We start from the raw sequence: 21311 nt of genomic DNA on the forward strand, positions 1-21311 counted from the left end.
GTGGGGATACTCGTACAAAATGAAATAAGATATCTTTTCCCCTGGTGAATTTAGAGAGTCTTCATCAACGTGTGAACTGTCCATTCCAACTGCGTGGATGGAGCTGGTGGCAAAGAGACCAGCAAATACTCACCTGGATAATAAGCTGAGAACACTAGAGAATCCCCAGAGAATCTCAATGTGAACATCAACAAATAATATTGCATCATCCAGAGCTTGGGAAAAGATTCCCTAAAAATGCAACTATTGGAAGGCCGTGAAATATTCACAAGACAGAAATTTGAGAGTGTGGAGGAGAGGTAATGTTTTCAGGTTCATAAACAAACCTTAGAATAAATGTTTGCCTAATTAAAGTAATTAGTAAAACTATGAAGAAAGAATGCCTATTCTGTCTTTTCAGACATCTCCATGGTGCCGGGAGGACAAATTGCCAATCCAGCAGTATTCCATGAAATTAATTACTCAGAAAAGTCATGAAAAATGCACTGACATAAACGCTATGCTCACGTAAGCTATATGTTAGCAACTACCAGTTGTGTTAATCAGTCTTTCCAGTAATTTTTTCATAAGTTGACATGAAATACAGAAACCCTTAACAAATACCTGAAAGGAAATGAAACAGAAGGAAAACAAGAGTATCTGAACCCTGCCTCACTCATACTTAAAGTAATATAGAATTCTTGGACTGAGAACTGATGCTGAGTTTAGCTTGAAAGACTCAAGATCAGGTTTCTTTTCCATTGTTAGCCCCTCTATTCAATTTGATACTAAAACTTATTCCACTTGACAGTATAATTTCCTTTTTGGTGTACAGAACCACCCTAACACAACTGGTAGTTGCTATAATGTGTTGATTACCTTGTCAGTAATTAATGATCTTGCTATTTCTCCTTTGCACTCAGCTGCCCTGCTTTATTAATGCTGGCGCATTCATATCCTGGAGCAATCCTCTCTCAATGTTCCCAGACATCATGAAATGTGACAGGAAATTCATCTTCTCTCACGTATCTTGTTTACACATTGGTTTTCTGGTTCCTTAATCCCTTTATAGCAAAGTGTCTTGCTGTTAAATAGTTACCTGTTTATAAATCTCTACAGAAACTTTCTAGATTTGTTCTTCTATTTGAGTGAACTCTTAAGTATTGCCTTTAAAAATTTCAGAACCCTAGGTGTTTTACATTTAGTCACATTTTCATTATTTAAGGGCATAATTAAAAGGAAGATTTTAAAAGTGGAAATCTGAATCATAGGCTTAAATTTCAACTTTATTTTCCTAAGAGGAAAAAACTTTTGTAAGAGAAGATAAAGAAATAGAAAAAAAATCCACAAGAACTGTATTGCACAATGTTAAAACACAGTTACTGCCCTTAAGATGCCTAACAATATAATGGGAGGTGGAAGAAACCTAGAGGCCATCTTAAAATATGCCCTTATTTCATAGAGAGGTGACATGAAATTCTGATTTATATAGTCAATGCCATAGTCAGGCCAAGCCTTCATTTTCCTGAACTAGGGCTCTTTCATTACACAATATCTTTCCAAAAAGTAAAACACAAATCAATGACATAAAAGATTCAAAGAGGAAGAGACATTTGAGATGGTCTTTGAGAGAAGTATCACATTTTTTCAGGTACCTATAATGATTCCTGCAGCAAGATCAATGAGAAATATTTTGCCTTTGATAAACTCTGAGGGAGCATTGGAGGGGGAAGGCAGAGGGCAGAGGATGAGGATTTGAGGAGTAAGAAACTACACTGGAGCAAAGACAATAACTGAAGATGCATCTTTCAAGAAGTCTGGAGGCTAAAGGAATGCGATAGGGTGGCAGCTTAAATGGGCATGGAGATGAAAGACAAGTTTGTTGTTCATTTGTGTCAAATGCAGAAGACCAACACATATTGCCAGTGTTCAAAGGACTAATGGAGATTGGAGATTTACAAGAGATGGAATAATTTATGAAATAAAGTCTCACAGAAGGCAGGAAGATGAGACCAAATGCAAAGATGGGCGGGTTGGTTTTGACTAAGAACAAAGATAATACTTTCTTTGTCAGATTGACCAGGGGATGAAGAGAGGCAGGTGAAGACTGAGAGAGGAACAGAACTGAAGGAGCTTGTGTTGGATGCCTTCGTCCTTTTGGGATATGAACCCATGAAGTCACATCCTAAGAATGAGGCTGGGAGAGCCAAGTTGGAAACTCGCGAATGAAAGTGGATCAAATGGATCTGAACATCTGGGGTGGGGAATGAGAAAGTCAATAAGAGATGAGTTGAGTAAAAGGCTTTCCCAGAAGCATGGAGGGGATAGTGGGGATTAGTCTTATTTTCTCCAGCTGTGCTGAGAAGCCTGTGGTAAAGATGAAAGCAGCTGCCCAGGGTTCCCAGGGATTAGGAGGGCTAAGGTGGAGATGCTGGGAGGACCCGGGGGTGGGGAGGAAATGATGGAAGCAAGTGCATCAATGACCATGAACACAGAATGGAGGCTGGAGAAGCTGTGTTAGAGGGCAGGGAAGGGATCTGGGGAATTGGGGGGCTGGTAAAACCTGGTACAAGTCCCCGGGAATAGGGAAATGGCACAATGTAGAAATGGGAAGTTGTCTCGACAGGAAGAATCACAGCTCTTGGTGTTAGTAAATATCATCATAAAAAGCCCCAAACCAGACTCAGCATATACGTGTCCATGTGTGTCCTTATATCCACTCCAGTAGAGTATTTCTTCTTTTAAGTACTCAAAATGAAATTCCTTCCAGGACAAATTGCTCAGGTGCTGTGCCATAAAGGATGACAGTTTATCCGACACAAAGGCAGAAACATTAACTCTTCCTTCTTCCTTTGATGGAATTACATTGTTCTTCCTTGCCATCAACATATACTCATTGACAATTCAGTTTGCTCTCTTAACTATTTATTGAGCACCCCTTCTGTTCCAGAAATTATGTTGGCATTAGAAATAAAAAATAAATAAGGCACGGATTCTTTTTCTCCAGAAGCTTACATCTGATTTAAGTAGCCAGGCAGGTAGTAGACAATTTCAGTATAATGCATTTAGCACTATGAGAGTAGCATGATGCTGACAGGCGCTACTACACAAGGCAAGGGTTCCAGGCCACATGCTTTGAGGGAATTGCCCCCTTTGACAAGGTTAATGTAGACCTTATCAGGGGTTTCCAATATGTTCCTGTGCATTGTGAATCTTCATGTGTGGGTGGAGAAGTAGAGATCCAGTGTGCAGAATTCCACAAAGTTATCTGACTTGCAGGATCCCTTTTCAATGGAACATCTCTAGCGATTTGTGCTCCACTGGACATTAAGCGAGAAGGGCTGACATAAGATACTTAGTAAAAAATGTATTTATTTATATATTTTTAAACTGGTCAAATACATAAATTCTTTTTGAAGTTTATTTGTTTTTTAGTCCTATAACAGAGTAAAGGTGTGTAGACTTAGAAGAGTTCACCATAAAGATTTTAATGACCGCTGGGCTGATCATTAAGCTTGATTGGATGAAACAGAATGCCTGGTCATTCTCTCATTTATGGACTGTTTAACGATTTTTTTCCAAAAGAAATATTTAGTGAACACAATGTTGAGCTCCTCCCAGTGCTTCTAATTAACAAAGCAGTGAAAGATCTTTGTTAAAGGGGATGCTATCTTCAGGCCCAAAGGTATTGCAGCATCTAATACATGTGCCATGGTGACCAACCGTAATATTAAACTGTGAATCTGAACACATCAAGGCTGATGTTTGTGCTCCATCGTTACGGAATTTCTGACAATCGTGCTCTAGGCTTTCCTGACATTTGGCTTTTAGAAAAAGCATTTTGGAGTGAATTGTTCTCTCTCCTCTTTATCTTTGGTAGTGGAGGAAAGTCTCAAGGTAACTCTTGATTACATGCTGTCTATTTAGTAAAGGAGAAAAACAGACCCAGAAAACCATTTCATGATTCATGCCTTTTCGAAATGTTTCCTAAATGTTAAAACAATTATTGTAGGCTGTTCATGATTGCCTGGTCATGATGGCATAAAAGCAGCCATTTCTTTAAGAAAGTCTAGTACCGTTAAAGATTTAACTCTGACCTAATTCTTAGTTTAAAGAATATTTTATAGCAAAAATCAAGGTGCAGAATTATCCACATACTAAAGAGATGTTGCCTATGAAACCTTGTGAGGATCGGGACCTAGAAAAAAACATTCTTTAGCCTCTTTCTCTCTGTTCAGCTAAATTTAATACATGCTAACTATGTGCCAGGTGCTATGTTAGGGGCTTTACCTGGTGCATCTCATTTGATCTTCGCCATATACTGTGGGCATATGGGGATACCACTGGGATACCCATTTCACACATGAAAGAAAAGTGAGAATTGAGAAGGTTACATAACTAGCCCAAATTAGAGATCCGTAAGTGGCAGAGAATATACAGCCAAGTGTCTTAAGCATTATGCTGTATTTTCCCTCTAACCCACAGCTTTCCTTTGTGTTAAACCACCTTGAATTCTGACCCTTCCCATGAGCCAAAGTTATTTCTAAAATAGAACAACTGGTTAGTAATAAAGCCCTAAACTTTTTTAGAAATTCTGAGAGTTAGGACTGGGCTCCCCTCCTCACCTGATCCCACACTTCTGATGTTAGCCAGGAGAGGGCTGGGAGAAAGGCTTAGACATTTAGGCTTAAAAAGCATGGATTCTGAAGTCAAAAAACCTAGATCTACTTCTCAGCTCTGCCACCTAATAGCTGTGTGATGTTGAACAATATCCTTAATATTCTGCCTGAGCTTTCCTCATCTGTTAAATGGCACTATAATGCTTTCCTTCCTAGGGAGCTGTGGCATCAAATGAAGTGTTGGCAAGTATTCAGTTAAAGGTCCTTCTTGTTGGCACCTGCGATAACATTACAGAATCTGTCCGTAAGGCTACTTTGCTAGAATGCTCTAAGGGAAACACTTACCATTGCTTCATTCCTCAGTTAGAACTTTATATGGTAGTTTCTGCCAAAGATTAAATTATCTAGGGCCAACAGCAAGAAGTTATTAATCTAATCAGCCCATTGTCCTTAAAACAGTCTGGGCATATGCTAACAGGGGAGAGAAAGATAAAGAAAGATCCAGAGTGGAAGGCCATCTGGGAAGGCACAAGTGAGGTGGCACGCAGGTCTCGGGAGTGAGGGAAATCAGGGGAGAGAGGCCGAAAGTCTTGACTTCTTTATAGTTCTGCCCGGGACGCCCCTCACTCAGCTCAGCACTGGTCCCGCACGACAACTCAGTGAGAGCTGAAAGTAATGTTCATGAAAGCAGGGACTGTCTTTGAGTTGGGCCCTGATGAATCACACTTGGCTGGCTTTAGAAATGGGTGGTGAGGACACGAAGCCTAGACAAAGGGGCTCTTTCCTACAGCAGTGACATATGTGTGACAGGCTCTCAGTTTATTTCATTTCTAGTAGAACACATGGGTGACTGTGGGCTAGTCTGACTGCACATCCAAGATGCCACAGACACTGAAAGGAAATACTTCACTTCCCTCGTAGGAGTGTTGTGAGAATTAAGTAACGCCTTTGCCCCAAGAAAGGCTTAGGGGAGCCTCACTTTCTCCGGGTGCACAAGAACAGGCCTTCCCCAAGACTGGAGAGAGACCTTGACCTCCCAAAGACACCTGGTACCAAAGGGCAGCCTTCAGAGCTGCCCAGCCCTGCCACTTACCAACCTTAGAAAGTCCACTCATGCATTCTTTTATCCATTCATTGACCACATAGGTACCAAACAAAATTTATTGAACAGAATTTTACTTTGCACCAGGGCACAGTGCTAGATGCTGTGGATACAGAGATGAACAAGACAGACAAGGTCCCTGTCCTTGTGTAAGTTATATTTTCATGAAAGAAGAGAGATGGATAAAGAACAAGTAAGCAAATAAACAAATGAGATCATTTCAGATTGAGATAAATGTTATGCACTAGGCAATTCACTGGGGAATAATCTGGGGATGGGGAAAGAAACAATTAACTGGGTGGTCAGGACAGTTCCTTTCCAAGAGGAAGCACTTGACCTGGGACAGAACCATGAGAACCAGCTTGACATGGGAATAGCTACAGAAGGAGCTTCCCCTGTGGAGGGGGCTGCAAGCACAAGGCCCTGGTGAAGGAAAGGCCTTGGGGCCCAAGGAACAGAGAGAAGGGCCCTGTGACTGTGCAGACTGTGTGACTATGTGATCACGGCAGAACGAAGGGAGATGAAGTCAGCAAAGCAGGCAGGGAACAGACCCTGTCTTGTATGCCACAGTAAGGGATGAACATTATTCTAAAGGCCACAGAACAGTTTCACACAAGGGAATGCCATGATCTAATTTTGGTTTCAGGAAGACGATTTTGGCTGGTGAATGTAGAGAGAGAGAGAGCACAAGGTGGAAGCAGAGAAACCAGGTAGGAAGATACTGAAGTAGTTTGGGTGAGAAATGATGGTGACTTAGACCAGCGTGGTGGCTGGGGAGACAGAGAAGTGGATATATTTGAGATGAATTTTACAGGTATCATGGAAGGATTTTGTCTGGAATTTGGGGGAGAGTGGCAAGGAACCAGGAAGAATTAAACTAATTTTATAAAACTTCAGTTTATTCACTTGTAAATTTGGAATCTGTTACTGTAACATAATGTTTAAGGATTAAACAAGAGAACATATGCTGCCTGGCACAAAGTAGGTACTTGATAAACAGCCAAGTTGTCCCTTGTTCTGACCTAGGTTGAACTGGGAACCTCTAAGTGTTCCAGTAAGTTCATTCCAGAATCTCAGTCATTAAAAATTCAAACTATTATAAAATGTATGCTAGGCCCAATAGGCTCAGAAAAATCTCTCAAATTGTCATCAGTTTGGAGTTAGTTAAAGTAAACACTGAGTTATTAAACTGTAGAGAACAGCCAATAGAAGCTTCTAGACAGACTGTAACAGCTGACAAGTGTTCACCATATGCTTATTTTGGGTGCTCCGTGACTTAAATAAAACTCCTTTCTAAATGGCAAGAATATTTGGAGAGCCACATACTCTCTATGGACAGAAACCACATGTGGGAAACAATTGCACAGGGTTTGGTGTCATATGTCTGGAAAACTCTTGATCTCTGAAGCTTTGATGGGGGTTTCCTGGCTTACAGGGTACACACAAGGACTGCAAATCTGACTCTCGCCTTCTGAGCCACTCATGATGGAAAAGTTACCTAGGGGCAGGAAGACCATTCATCCAACTCTGTGCCGGCCCAGCTGTGTGGTCACAGGTACATCTCTCAGCATTTCAGGGTGGGGGACCTGGTCATAGATGCTACATAGATATGCACTTGCCCAGGCCTCTGGCCACCACAAAGCCTGCTGGTCTACCATGGCTGGTTTCAGTGTAGCTGAGCTGAATACAAGACAAACACATGGTCTTGTTGCTTGTTCCTTTTCCGCTTTATCACGGTTAGCTATTTAGAGCAATGGTTCCCTATGTTGCATGTTACAATCCCTTGATGCACTTTATAAAATACTAATTCCCAGGCCCTGTGCCAAGAGATTCTGACCTAATCAGTATAGTAGATGCTATAATATGCTGCCCAGCCAACCCTTTAGGAATGAGGGCTTATCTCCCAGCTGCTGAAGGTGCTGTCAGCAAACAGTACTCAAATTGTCAGACCTCTCTGGGAAGTGCCTTGGCTGAAGAGAGCTGCCTTGTTCAAGGCAACACCCCTTCCTGAGGCAGCCAGCATCTAGTGATTGATCAATATGGGACTATAAAGACAATATTGGTCAATTCAGGACAACTCCGAAAGGCCACACCAGCTTTAGAGCTCTGTGCAAGCAAGTTACCTTCACTGAGAATGCATTGCAGCCCAGCAGCTTCCCTGCCTAACCCTGCTTCCTTCCTTTCCCTTCCTTCAGTAATGAGCCCAAGAGCACACCCTTGTAAACTTCCTGCATGATAATCTCCATTTCAGTGTCTGCTTTCCATGGTTTGAGGTACCACTTGGGCATGAGCCTTTTAAAGCTCTCCAGGTGATTTTAATGAGGGTCAACAACCCCTGATCAAAAGTCAAAATGTGACAGTCAACAGACAATTATTGAGCATCAACTGTGTGCCAAGTACTCAGCCAGGTTTTTTGGTTCCAGATGGAAAAGTAAAGAAGAAAGAGATTAAGAAAACCAACTATATCTCATGCCTGTAATCCCAGTCACTTGGGAGGCTGAAGCGAGAGGATCACCTGAGGCTAGGAGTTCAAGACCAGCTTGGGCAACATGGCAAGACCCCGTCTTTACAAAAAAAATAAAAAAATTAGCTGAGCGCAGTGGCACATGACTGTAGTTCCAGCTATTTGGGAGGCTGAAGCAGGAGGAGTGCTTGAATACGGGAGTTTGAGGCTGCAGTAAATTATGATCTTGCCACTGCTCTCCAGCCTGATACTCAGACAGAGTGAGACCTTGTCTCTAAAAAATGAAAAACAAAAAACAAAACAAGGACTATGACTGCAAAGCTAGTAAGTGGTAGAACTAAGATTTAAAACCAGCCAGACTCCTGTGTATGTGCTCCTAATCACCGTGTTCTGCTCTCTCCAAGATGATGAAGGAGAAGCATAGGATGCCCAGGGAGCCCTAACCTACCCATGCTGGTTAGGGATGAGGGGTAGGGTCAGAGGAGAATTCTCTGAGGAAGTGAGATTTAAGTTGATATCTAAATAAGAGGAGTCTAGGGAGAGGCAACAGAATATACAACCACCCAAGGTAAGAGAGAGCTTAGTCTGTCCCAGGAACTGATTGTTTGGTGTGATTACAATTGAGACAGCAAGAGGTGAAGCTGGGGAGGTGGCTGATATCAGAGCACACAGAGCCTTTTCTCTAACAGCAACAGGAAGCCAAAGGGTTCCTGTAGGGGAGGGTTGCATCGTGATAACTCTGCTGCCAGACAGAGGACAGATTGCAGGGCAATAAGAATGGATGGATGGCAGGTGGGGTTGGTTTTTAATTTCAATTTTCAGAATCAACTTATAGGCCAATGGTTCTCATCCAAGGATAGGATGGCACCTCTGGGGCCATTTGGAAATGTGTGGAAATATTTTTGGTTGTCACAATAATCACAGATGTTAAAAATCTGGTAATGTGAGGGATGGCCCCACACAAAGGCACAACTGTCCTATTCAAAATGCCACCAGGGCCCTCATTGGGAAATCGAGCCATATGCAAGCACAAAAGGCTTAATTATAGGAATATAAATGTTACAATCCATAGCAATGTAAAAGTAATTGTATATCTGTGAGAATTTGGAAAATGGAGCAGGCACAAGAGGTAAAGGGAAGTGTAGAGGTATAAATTTATTCATCTTACATAGTGGGTATCAAGAGGTACTGTCTAAAGTTTATGGATCCAAATGATGGCTAAGTATATAAAAGTTATAAAGAGAACCAAGAGAAAAGTTCAAAATAAAAACAGCCCTTTCACCTGTGGCCTCTGCCTGGGCTGGTATGCACTGTGGAGCTCCAAACACTTGTGGAGGGGCCAGCTATGGACTTCGGGAAGGTGAAATGCCAGTATAACTGGAAAATAAGGCATACTTCATCTATGTGAAGACGGGAATTAGTGGCAGGCAGACAGTCTGAATGTGGAGTTTTCAGCTGCCTTCACTTGAATGAGAAACCTGCCTCTGTCAGGAATTCAGATGTCTGACAGCCCTGTGTGACACCTAGATAAGTATTGGGAATAGAAGTTAGGGAAAACGTCACTGTGTTCTTTGAAGTTTATTCAGGACATCAACAACGTGGCAGAATAGGATGGTCCAGTGCTCAGTGCCTCATAGAAACATCAATTTGACAATTATCAATACACAAAATATATCCACAAGAGCTAAGGAAACCAAATGAGAGATTACAAGGTATAGCATAGAAATAACATGCGTTGAAGAGGGTAGGAAAGACAGTTTCACAGTACCCTCATCATCCCTCCACTAACCCCAAGCAGCACAGCTCAGATATCTTTTGCATGGGAAAGGAGAGTGAATTAAAAACCAGATTTTCTTTGGACCCCAATACCAGCCCCACCTTAGTAAAACCCAGTGACAGGCAGTTCTCCACAGCTTCATACTCCAGGCTGGTACCTGAAGACTTAGATTCCAGGTCAGGCCAAGTACCTGTGGATCTTGGCTTTAGGCTGGCCCCAACATACAGGCTCTAGGCCCACTGCTACAGGCTAGCTGGCCCATGGGCCACACCATATGGTGTGCCAAGAATCTCTCTGGATGAGCTGGCTGCTGAAGAGTTTTCTCTGCTGAAGCCAGTCTGTAAAGACTAAAATAAGTTCCCACTTCTTCAAATGTACAGAAACCAACTCATGGACACAAGGATCATGAACAATCAGGAAAATACAATACCACCAAAGGAAAAAACTAAAGCACCAGTATCCAACCCTAAAGAAATGGAGATTTATGGACTGCCTGAAAAAGAATTCAAAATAATTTTAATAAAAAATCTCAGTGAGTTACATGAGAATACAGATAGAGAACTAGATGAAATCAGGAAAGCAATACATGAACAAAATGAGAAGTTCAACAAAGACATAGAAATCGTTAAAAAGAACCAAACAAATTCTGGAACTAGAGAATACAGTATCTAAACTCGAAAATTCCATAGAGAGCTTCAACAGCAGTCTCTAAAGAAGAAAGAATCTCTGAACTTCAAGACAGATCATTTGAAATAACTCAGAGGAATAAAAAGAAAAAAGAATGAAAAAGAGTGAAGAATGCCTATGGGAATTATGCGATACTGTCAAGAGAACCAACAAACACATTTTGGGTGTTACATAAAGAGCAGAGAAAGAGGCAGAAAGTTTAAAGAAAACTTCCCAAATCTGGAGAGAGAAATTAACATCTAGATCCATGAGGCCTAGAGAACCACAAATACATTAAAGAGATCTTTACCAAGACACATTATAATCAAACTCTCAAAGACATAGAGTTTTGAAATTTATTCATATATGTACTACCTATCCAAAGACTTCTTTGAAAATCCTGCCCTCCTTCCCCATGTCGCTGTTAGAAGAGGAGCCATTGGTTAACAGTCTTCTGTTTTTAAGTAGCCTTAACAAATGACCTTGTTCTAGGGCATTAAATCTGTCCTGGTAGATTTCTGAGGCCACATCTCTGTGGGCAGCATAACATAATATTCAAATGCTCTAGCTTTGTCTATAGCTGCAAGACCAAAGGAAAGATTCTTAATTTCTTATGTAAAATAGGAATGTTACTTTACCCTCAATGGTAATTAATATGCATTATTAGCTGCTTAGTATAGCACATAAATATACTAGTAGTCAATTCTACTAGAATCCTGAGCCCCAAGAGAGCAGAGACCGTTTGTTTTGTTTACTATTGTGTACTGGAAAGTGCCTGGCACATAGTAGTAGTCTCTGATATATTAGTTGACTGCTGAATGTCAAATGATTGACCTCAAAGGTATGAATTCCATTCTGTAAACTTTTAGGCCTTTTACCTTTGTCAAGTTTAATTCTCTCATCAAAAGAAACTTTAAAAAAATAATGTCATTGATGACATGACTTCCCATATTCACCTAATGCATGTGTTTTAATAGATTTTGTGGTGTCAAAATATGTCCTCAATCTCTTAATGGCTTTTCCTCTGTTCAAAACTAGAAAAGGTCCTCATTATCACCTGAAATCCAGACTCTATTCTGGCACTGAAAGTTCCATTATCAAACTTGTCACTGAGATCTTTCAAAGTTTCAGCAGCAATTCTTGCTTTTTTTTTTTTGAGACAGTCTCACTCTGTCACCTGGGCTAGAGTACAGTGGCATCATCACAGCTCACTGCAACCTCAAACTCCTGGGCTCAAGTGATCCTCCTGCCTCAGCCTCCAGAGTAGCTACAACTATTTTTTGTAGAGATGAAGTCTCACTACATTGCTCAAGCTGGTCGCAAATTCCTGGCCTCAAGCAATTCTCCTGTCTTGGCCTCCCACGGTGCTGGGATTACATGCGTGAGCCACCACACCTAGCCAGCAATTCTTGCTTTGAAGGCCTCATTCCTGGTGCAGACCCACACTCATTCCCAAGTAACCCAAATGTGAATAGAGCTCTTGAGTCATCTCTGCTCACAACCAGGCCCACCTGGAGGCCAGATTCCTTGTCAATTTACTTCATCAGACCAAGATCCTCAAGAGCGGGTGATTTGTCTTTTCCATCATTGTATCCCCAATCTTGTATAGTGTCCTTCACAAAATAGGCATTTGATGAATGAAGTCTTGTATTTTTAACTTCTGTTTCCTGTGTGTTTTTTTGCTGCTGAGTCTCTAAGCACCTATAACACTTCTTCTGAATCTCCCAAAACATCACTAAGATCCTCAACAACTAATTATTCAGTTGAAAAATAAATACATGAAAAATAAAAACATAACTAAAAGTGTGAATAAGAGAAGGGAAAGGAACAATGTAGGTAAGCTAAATTTCTTATCTTTCATGGCAGGGGGTCAGTAAATAAGATTAATGAATCAAGAAATGGAGGTAGAAATATAATATTTAGAATATAGAGTGAACTTTCAGAAAATCAGGAAGAAAAACCATCAGAAAAAGAAGAAGTGAATTAGAGTTTGAGTTCAGGAGTAGGAAGTGGTGAGGGAAACTCTGACTTTGCATTTTATCCCTTGTCTTAAATACTTTTTGTACGTTTATTTCCATCTGTATATGTTATATATGTAAGTGAACTTAGTTTCCTGCCTTACTTAAGGCATGCCTCTGTGATGGACAGCAAATGGTTTTCTCACTTTCTGAGGAGCTAGTTCTATTCAGCAGGGACCTGCCAACAACTATGGGCCACCTTCAGACATATGTCCATGTACCCATAGTTTTCAAGTGTTGAACTGTACCGTCTCCTCATCTGCACTGGGGCTGAATCCATGAGTATTTTCTTTTGAGTGCTGTAAGGACTTCCCTGCCCCCACTGGGTCTAGATCCATTTTTCCCTAAGTGGAACTGTGGGAAGAGGAAAGGGGAGACTGTGCAGTCGCTGGGAAGCTTGGTAGTCAGCCTCTGGAGAAGAAAGGAACAAATTCTCCAGGGCACCCTTATCTTCTGGGAGGCTCCTTCCAACTCGTGGGAGTCAGGTACAAGCAGGGATTCACTATAAAGGAACGGACAGATTCCTAACAAGCCATGTGTCTGTGAGTAGAGGACATGGGAGGGAGAGGAGTGGAGTGATGAGCAGGAGTCAGAATCCAGCATAGCCTGAATCTGAACCCTTCAAACACCAGCTCAGTGGGGGCTCTATTTGCCATTAATTTTTATAACAACTACTCTTCTATCTTTCTGTGCAGCCTTTCTGAGGGACAGTGACAGGACACATGTACTACAGTGAGTGGCTTACTTAGTCTTCTGTCATCTGTGATCTCCTCTCCAAGGGTAGGATCTGAGCCTCATTCATCTTCATATCCCTTGCACTGGGATATAAAGTTGAATAAATGAATGTTGGTTGAATAAATAAAAGCCAAGTGAATAAACAAAATGCTCATTATATCCTCCCTTTTTTAAAACATCAGCAAAATAGGGTATGGAGTATAACAAAAATTCCATTACTTTCTGGTACATCCCTGATTGTGCGACTGGTGCATGTCTACTTGTGTGTGTATGTATGTGTGTGTGTGTGTGTGTGTGTGTGTGTGTGTGTGTGTGTGCGTGCGCTACTATAACTACTTGCAGGAGTTAGATAATTGGTACTGGGAATGCAAGTTAACCCTTTGGGATCCCTAAGAGGTTCAGGGAAGCTTGGACTTCTCCAGGAATAATGGATTAAAGAGGAAATTCAGTAACACTGCAAGTGTGGGATGACATTTGTAGAAAGAAAGTTTCACTCAAAAAATATTTGGAATGGTCTAGGCAATAAGCTTAAAGAGCATGAGCCTATGCTACAAGTGGAAACTTGGCACTAAAAACACCAATTTGCTTCCTCTCTTGCCCAGGGAGCTGAGCCAAATATCTGTTTAGTCAGGTGAACAAAGTATGATGGAATTAATAAGCAGGGGATACCTACAACAACATTACCTATTGAATTAGCCTACAAATAATAACAAGCAGTGCCTGTGAGATTGTGGTAAAATTTGTATGCTTCTCCTCTATTGAAGGTATTATAAATCGGTTTAACCCTTTGGGAAATCAGTAAGTCAAGGAGGCTGCCATGCCATTCTTATCTAGCTATGGAAAAGAACTTTGTAAAGATTTCAGATATCTTTGATTAATCATTGTAAAGATTTAATCATGCCCTGGTGGGTGTTCCCATAGATTAAAAGTAACAAAGCAACATTATGATAGGAATGGTGTACAAAATTTCCTTAGCAGGAAGTTATAGATGGACACGGCTGGGATTCTGTCCAGATAGTTCTAACTAAGAGAAGTCCAGAATGTTTGTGAAGGTTCTGCAGCTCTCCCAGGTTTGTAGCTTCCCCTGGGGAGCCTTGGACTTTGGGTAATTCCTGGATAATGAATGTGATCAATTGATTTATACATTCATTCAAAAATGTTTATTGAGCTTCCATTGTGCGAGTTATCCGTTTGAAGGAAGGCATCTCTTTTATCTTTCTTTGGGCTCCTTTCTTGCACAGGGAGGATACTCAAGAGATACTTGCTGATTGACAGGCTGAAACAAAATGGATTTTCCCACACTAGTTTCATAACTGGGTTGTAGTTGACAGAATTTATTGCATCTGTAAAACTTCCTTAAGTTTATGAGTTGCTAAGCTTGGGAGATTATAGCTTTTGTTTTGCATTCCTCTTGCAATAAAGATCTCTTTTTGTATTTTCATTGCTATCAAAATCAGTTGCTGATGGCTCCCTTATGTAAATTCTCTCTGGCAGGGGCTGGATTGGCTCCATATTTTTTAATGAGCTTCCTCATCTAGTGCTAAATGCTAGAGCCTCAGGTTGTTGACCTTAAAGCCTCAGCTTAGAGGTTCACTGATTTCACCTTTTCTTCAATACTAACATTCCCATTGGTGTGTGCATGTGTGTGTGAGAGAGGGAGAGAAAGAGAAAGAGAATTATGGCTTCAATCTAAAGTTCAGATGTTGAACTTCGACTATTTATTAATACATACTCCTAATCTTTGGACTATTCTCAGGGAATCTTAAGAGATAAACAAAAAGCCATGATCCAGAGACCTGGAAAATAGAAGAGAACTGAAGGATTAACTTGCATGTGGCTGGAGTTGGAGTGTGAGGGTGAGGCTGTTAGCCTGAGTAGAGGAAAATAATACATCAATAGTCAACAGTAACTAAACAGAAATTCACAGACTAGTCCAGCAACAGAACATTGGCAAAGGATGCACTGGTTCTACCATACCTTGGTAGCCATGGGCTTCTTAAAGGGGATTTCGGCTTGCAGCCAAACACCCCTCGGAGACTCCAACAGCGACCAGATCTTTTCCTGAACCACGTGGTTCTCTTCAAAGATATAAACTGCGAGGGTGTCACTCATTTTTAAAAACCCATAGATGGCGTAATGAAAACGCAGACAATACTGCAAGTTTCCTGGTAGAGAGGGACCGTAGAGCCTTCCAATGTAGCCAGGCTGAGATGTGAACTTTGTGTTGGCCAGCAAGTAATACCCTGTGAACAAGACAAAGCATTTAGTGTATCCGCAATGAAAAATAATCTAATCCAGGTTAGCAGGTGGAAAAATGTGGTTAAAGCAGTGGCATTTGCCAGTAGAGACTATTTCCATAGGCTTTAAATGATAGAAAGCATTTTCTAATGTCTGCAATTTAAGTGAGAGAAAATACCTCTGTGCCTCTATTGGAAATAAAACCTTCTTCAATTCTAAGTAAACTTTATAAATCAGTAAAGATTTTCTACTGCATATGCCCAGATTCCAGTAGTCATTTATGCTTTTCATGAAACAAAAAGGATGAAATCATCCTGGGGCTACCAGCTGGCTTGGGTTGTATACTTAATGCTGGGTTGCAGTGGAGGGATAGCCAAAGCAGATTTTTCCTTCTTTACTCTGCAGTGACCAGTGGGGATGGAGGGATCAGAGTCTGGCCTGGCAGTCTTTGTGGGGGTTTGTGTGTATGGGCAGATCTCCTCTCTAGGTCAAATGTTGAACTTGCCCCTGAAGAGCAAGTTTTTAATCAGATAGTCCCTCTCAGGTGCTGAAGATCTGTGATCTTCCCTTATTTCTAAATGGCATAAAGAAAAATCAGATCAGGAAACTCCCTCTCCCACCACCCTTATGGTCAATTTTTAATAAAACAGGTCCATGTATCCTAGAAAGCCTGGGCAGAAAAGAAAAAAAAATAATAACACCTACTTTTTTCTTTCCCTTTTCTGCTCGCTCCCCCATCAATTTTCTTTTGGGCACATCGGTCTTTGCTACACAGTTTAGTTTTTTCCAATTATTTAACTCATAAGAAAAGGAAGATAGGCTGAGTGCAGTGGCTCACGCCTGTAATCCTAGCACTCTGGGAGGCTGAGGCGAGAGGATTGCTCGAGGTCGGGAGTTCGAGACCAGGCTGAGCAAGAGCGAGACCCCCCGTCCCTACTAAAAATAGAAAGAAATTAGCCAGACAACTAAAAATATATAGAAAAAATTAGCTGGGCATGGTGGTGCATACCTGCAGTCCCAGCTATTCGGGAAGCTGAGGCAGGAGGATAGCTTGAGCCCAGGAGTTTGAGGTTGCTGTGAGCTAGGCTGATGCCACGGCACTCTAGTCTGGGCAACAGAGCGAGACTCTGACCCCCGCCACACACACAAAAAAAAGAAAAGGAAGATAACACCAGAGCTCTCTCTCTCCATACACAAAGAAGCCATGTGAGCACACCACAAGAAAGTGGCCATCTGCAAGCCAGGAAGAGAGATCTTAAAGAGAGGCCTTCTCTGCTGAGAAGAGGGGTTTCTCAGTTCCTTTATAATAAACTCTCCAATGCTTACTCTGGCCTGCCACATCCATGATCTATCTCCCTCTCCAACTTTCTTTTCCTCCACTTTTTCCACCTTCCTTCCTCACAGTGCAGCTACGGCCACATTGACCTTCCTACTCCATGGTGTGACCAGCTCTTCCTAAACTCGAGGCCTTCACAGATGCTCTTCCCCCTGCCTGGATCACCCCCACGCTCTCAGCTAACTGCAGCTTCCCTCAGAGAAATGTTTTCTCAATCCTCCACCAAAACTAGGTTCTTTCCTCTATTCTCTCTCAGAGCTCATTCTTCATTTCTTTCATAGCACTCACTAAAGGGGATCAGAACATGCCACCCCAAAATACGCCACTTTGGCATATGGATTATTTTGAGCTAAAGGCACTTGAGAGATAGTAAATTTAGGAAGGGATCTCTGGCCTCCCACCTTCTACCTAAATGCAGGTCATAAAATTTCCCATGAACCATGTGTCCTCCCTGTACCAGGAAGGGAAGAACATTCTTACAACAGAAGCCTAGGAGTTGACATGAAGATGGATCTGTACAAACAGCCTACTAAAATAACCCTTATCTTTCATTAGTGTCCCCCATACATTTCCTAGTTACTTTCCCACAATTTGCTGCCCCTAGAAGCTTTGTCTTGTCACTTCTCTATAATTTTATCATTCTCTGTTAAAATGGTATATAAGCTCTCAGGCCTATCTGCTTCTTTGAGTTTTCATTTTTCCTATAAAGGCTCCTGTATAAAACTGTTTAAAACTTGTATATTTTTCCCCTGTTAATCTATCTTATGTCAGTTTAGTTCTCAGGCCCAGCCACAGAACCTAAGAGGGCAGAGGAAAAACTTTTCTTTCCCAATAGCATTTACCACAACTTGTAATTATAAGTTTATTTGTCTAATGTTCCTCTTGCCCATTGAAATGATTGTCGGCCAACAAGAATAGGATTCACATCAGATTTGTTCATTACTGTAGTGCCCAGGAGTTAGAATACTTGAATCTTTATCTTGCTTTGAAAATTGACAAAGTGAGAGTATAGTGAGTTTTTGTCCCTAAAGAGCTCCCTGTTTCATCAGCTCACTGTTCCTAGAACTCAAATGTTTCTCTAGAGATGATTTTCCAATTAGTCTGCAAATGTCAGAATAGCTTTTGTAGGGCCTGCATTCCTACCAGTGAGGCAACCTCTAAAAAAAAAGAATACAAAATGACAAGTGCAAAATCGCGAGGGCCCCTTTCAGGGCCTTTCCCAGGGCTGCTACCAGCGAGGGGCCCTGGAACTTAAGCTTCATCAGCTTCATGATAAATTCACCCCTGCGCCCAGTATATAAATCTTTGTTGAATAAATGAATGAAACGTTAAACCCTCTGAAATCAAGCTCTTTCCACGGTCTCTACTGGAGTGGGCTCCGCAAAATATGTCATTAAATTAATAGGGAATCCCTATACAAGGAATGCTCAAACTCAGGTTTCTAAGAGCTCCTTACAGATACATCCATCAAGTGCCCACCTTGCATTTTCCGATAACTTCCCTCAACAATAGATTTTTTATTATAGTAAAATACATCTAAAATTTCCTATTTTAACCATTTTAAAGTGTACAATTCTGTGGCATTTAGTATATTCACAATGCTGTACAAGTATCACTACTATCTAGTTCCAGACCACTTGCGTTAGCCCAAAGGGAAACCCCATACCCACTAAACATTCTCCATTCCCCCACCCCAGTCCCTGGCAACAGCTAATCTGCTTTCCATCCCTATGGATTTTTCTGTTCTGAACATTTCATGTAAATGGAATCCAATAGTAATTTTAAAGTATTTCATTTAAAGTGAAGAGCAAAATAATTTCCAAAGATTTGGCTATTTAATCAACTGGCAAATACATTTGCTAGGATAGCAAATTGAATTCCAATTTTTACAAAAACTGTCAAACACTAGATTATCTATTGTGTTTCCTTCTTCGTAGTTGCTTTTTTTTTTTTTTTTGAGTCCATGTCTTTGTAGGTGTGGCTGAGGAATGGCCAAGGAGGCGTGCAGACTACCTCAGAGGGCCCCACATGGCCAGCCTGCCAGTTTACCTGAGCCTGTGGTGTGGTCTCCGGCCCGATACATGTTTGGTTTTACTTTCACTCGGGTCCAACCCGGACCTTCTTTATCTTGGTAAAAGTTGCAGAGGTCTTCCTCAAAATTGCAGCTTGCTTCCACGGCACTGAAAGGAAGGTCTGAGCAAAGGAGAACCAAAGTTAATGACAGTCAAACCAAAAGATCTCAATGGTCTATGGCAACCAGTTGACAGATACATATACGTTTATGCCGGGGGAGACTGAAGAAATAAAACACAACTAAATATTTTTACCTGAATGGCATGCTGCCAGGTTAGCATCAAAGCAACATTTGAACATGACAGAAAAACTGTTTTTTTCTTCTCTAAAGGGAGGGGAGAAAACAGCCCAATTTACACTCTCTACAAAAATGAAGTACTAGATTTCAGAAGAAATTTCCTTTCATGACTGTAAGCATTGATTCACATGCTTCATCACAATACAAAATTCATTCACACAAAATTTAAAAGAAAGAAAGGGAAAATGAAAGGATTTCAAGGGACTCTTAATTTCTAAGATATGTATTTTAGAAATAGTATTTTCTAGAAATAATTTTCCTTTGTTGCCTAATCTCTGTGTCAGAAGCTCGGTTGCCGTCTACTTATAATTGATATTAGTAGTAGGAGCTGATCTGCTTGAAGAAAGTCGTCACTCAGGACAAATCATGCAGTTCAAAAAGTCACAACAATTCTGTCATGGGTACTGCTATTGTTCTGGCTTTGCTGAGTTCTGGTATCATTTACCCTGGTTTTATAAATATCACCTCAGCCTCGATGGCCCAGAGGAAATGGGACATAAAAGATTGACTGCTTTTTTGAGAATAACTTTATAGTCCTATTAACAAGTAAGTTGTACATCTCACTGTTCAGATTGTCCACTGAGTCCAGAGGAGATGTATTGTAGCAGTTTGGGACACATTCCACGTAGCCGAGTATGATTTTGGTCTGCACGCTGACACACATGTGTCTAACACTCTAGGACCAGCGAGAGGGCCCTGTGTGGAATAACTGGAAAATCATCTCTAGAGAAATATTTGAGTTCTGGGAGCAGTGACCTGATGAAACAGGAAGATGTTGAGAGACACAGACTCCCTATCCTCTCAATCTGTCAATTTTCAAAGCAAGAAAACATTCAAGTGGGCTGAGGAACTGACCCAGATTAAAAGGGATGAAAGAGGCACGACAATCAAATGCTACAAGGGATCCAAGATACAATCTTGGTCCAGAAGAACAAATATCTATAAAGGACATTATTGGGGCAACTGGAGAACTTGGTATATGAACTGTAGGCTAATGTTGCATCAGTATTGACTTTCCTGAACTTCATAATTATCCTACAATGAATTACATTGGAGAATGTGTTTGGCCTTATAAAATACACATTAAAATATTTAGGGGCAAAGGTGTATGATGTTTGCAACCTACTCCTAAATGATTGAGAAAGCAAACATAGCAAAATGTTTATTTGCAGATCTGGGGGAAAAGTAAATGGGAGTTCTTTGTAGTATTCTCGCAAATCTTGTCTGAGTTTGAAATGATATAAAAATAAACAGTTTCAAAAACATTCAATTTTTTAAAAAAGTAAGTGACTAACACCACATTACAAAAGAAAAGATTAGGAAGAAAATATTCCTGTATAACTAGAACCTAGGTGTGTCTCAGGCAACACACCCTAGGAAGTGCACCAGGAGCAAACCCTGATGAGCCAGACAGGAGAAAAGGAAACGCAGAAAATTCTCAGGGCGCTAAGACCGGTGGATTAGCCCACACTCTGCTCTGCCTGATTCTGTCAGCACCAGGGTATATCTTTAAGCTCTGAAGATAAAGTTGGTGAAAAAATGAATATGATGTCATACAAACAAGGATCCTTTGACATTCTCCTATGGAGACTGGAGACCACAGGAAACCTCATTAAGGTCTCTAGTATTAGTCACCCCTCCAATATCTGGTAATGAAAAAACAAATGAAAAGTCCAAAATCTACAGATGGCCATCTAGCTCAGGAAATGGGGTGGCACTCCAAAATGCCACGCATGAAGAAAATAGCAGGTCAGTGGAATTACTCATCAGGAATGAATCTCAACACAGTACCCATGGGCAACTGCAAGAGAATCTTAACTAATTCATTAGGTGTGTGGGAGGGAGTGGGAGGTGGTATTAAAACTAGAAAGTTTATGATAGTTTTATTTATAATTGCCAAAACTTCAAAGCAACCAAGATGCCCTTTAGCAGGTGAATGGATACATAAACTGTGGTATAGCCAGACAATGGAATGTTATTCAGCACTAAAAAGGAATGAGCTATCA

The 21311-nt window shown here is 41.0% G+C and overlaps 1 protein-coding gene across 2 annotated transcripts in view; it reads right to left on the minus strand.

Moving 5' to 3' along the window:
• MAMDC2 (MAM domain containing 2) overlaps positions 1-21311 on the minus strand; it is a 157542-nt gene that overhangs the window by 42831 nt on the left and 93400 nt on the right. For both annotated transcript variants that reach the window (XR_001137359.1, XM_012641595.1), the window contains exons 8-9: positions 18984-19127; positions 15338-15603 (exon numbers count right to left, since the gene is read on the minus strand). Coding sequence is in view for 1 of the 2 variants with exons in the window: in XM_012641595.1 (XP_012497049.1) it covers positions 15338-15603; positions 18984-19127 (410 nt within the window). In the remaining variant the exon portion in view is untranslated. The remainder of the gene's footprint in view (positions 1-15337; positions 15604-18983; positions 19128-21311) is intronic.

Source organism: Propithecus coquereli, unplaced genomic scaffold (assembly GCF_000956105.1).
Source record: "Propithecus coquereli isolate 6110/MARCELLA unplaced genomic scaffold, Pcoq_1.0 Scaffold166, whole genome shotgun sequence".
Taxonomy (NCBI): Eukaryota; Metazoa; Chordata; class Mammalia; order Primates; family Indriidae; genus Propithecus; species Propithecus coquereli.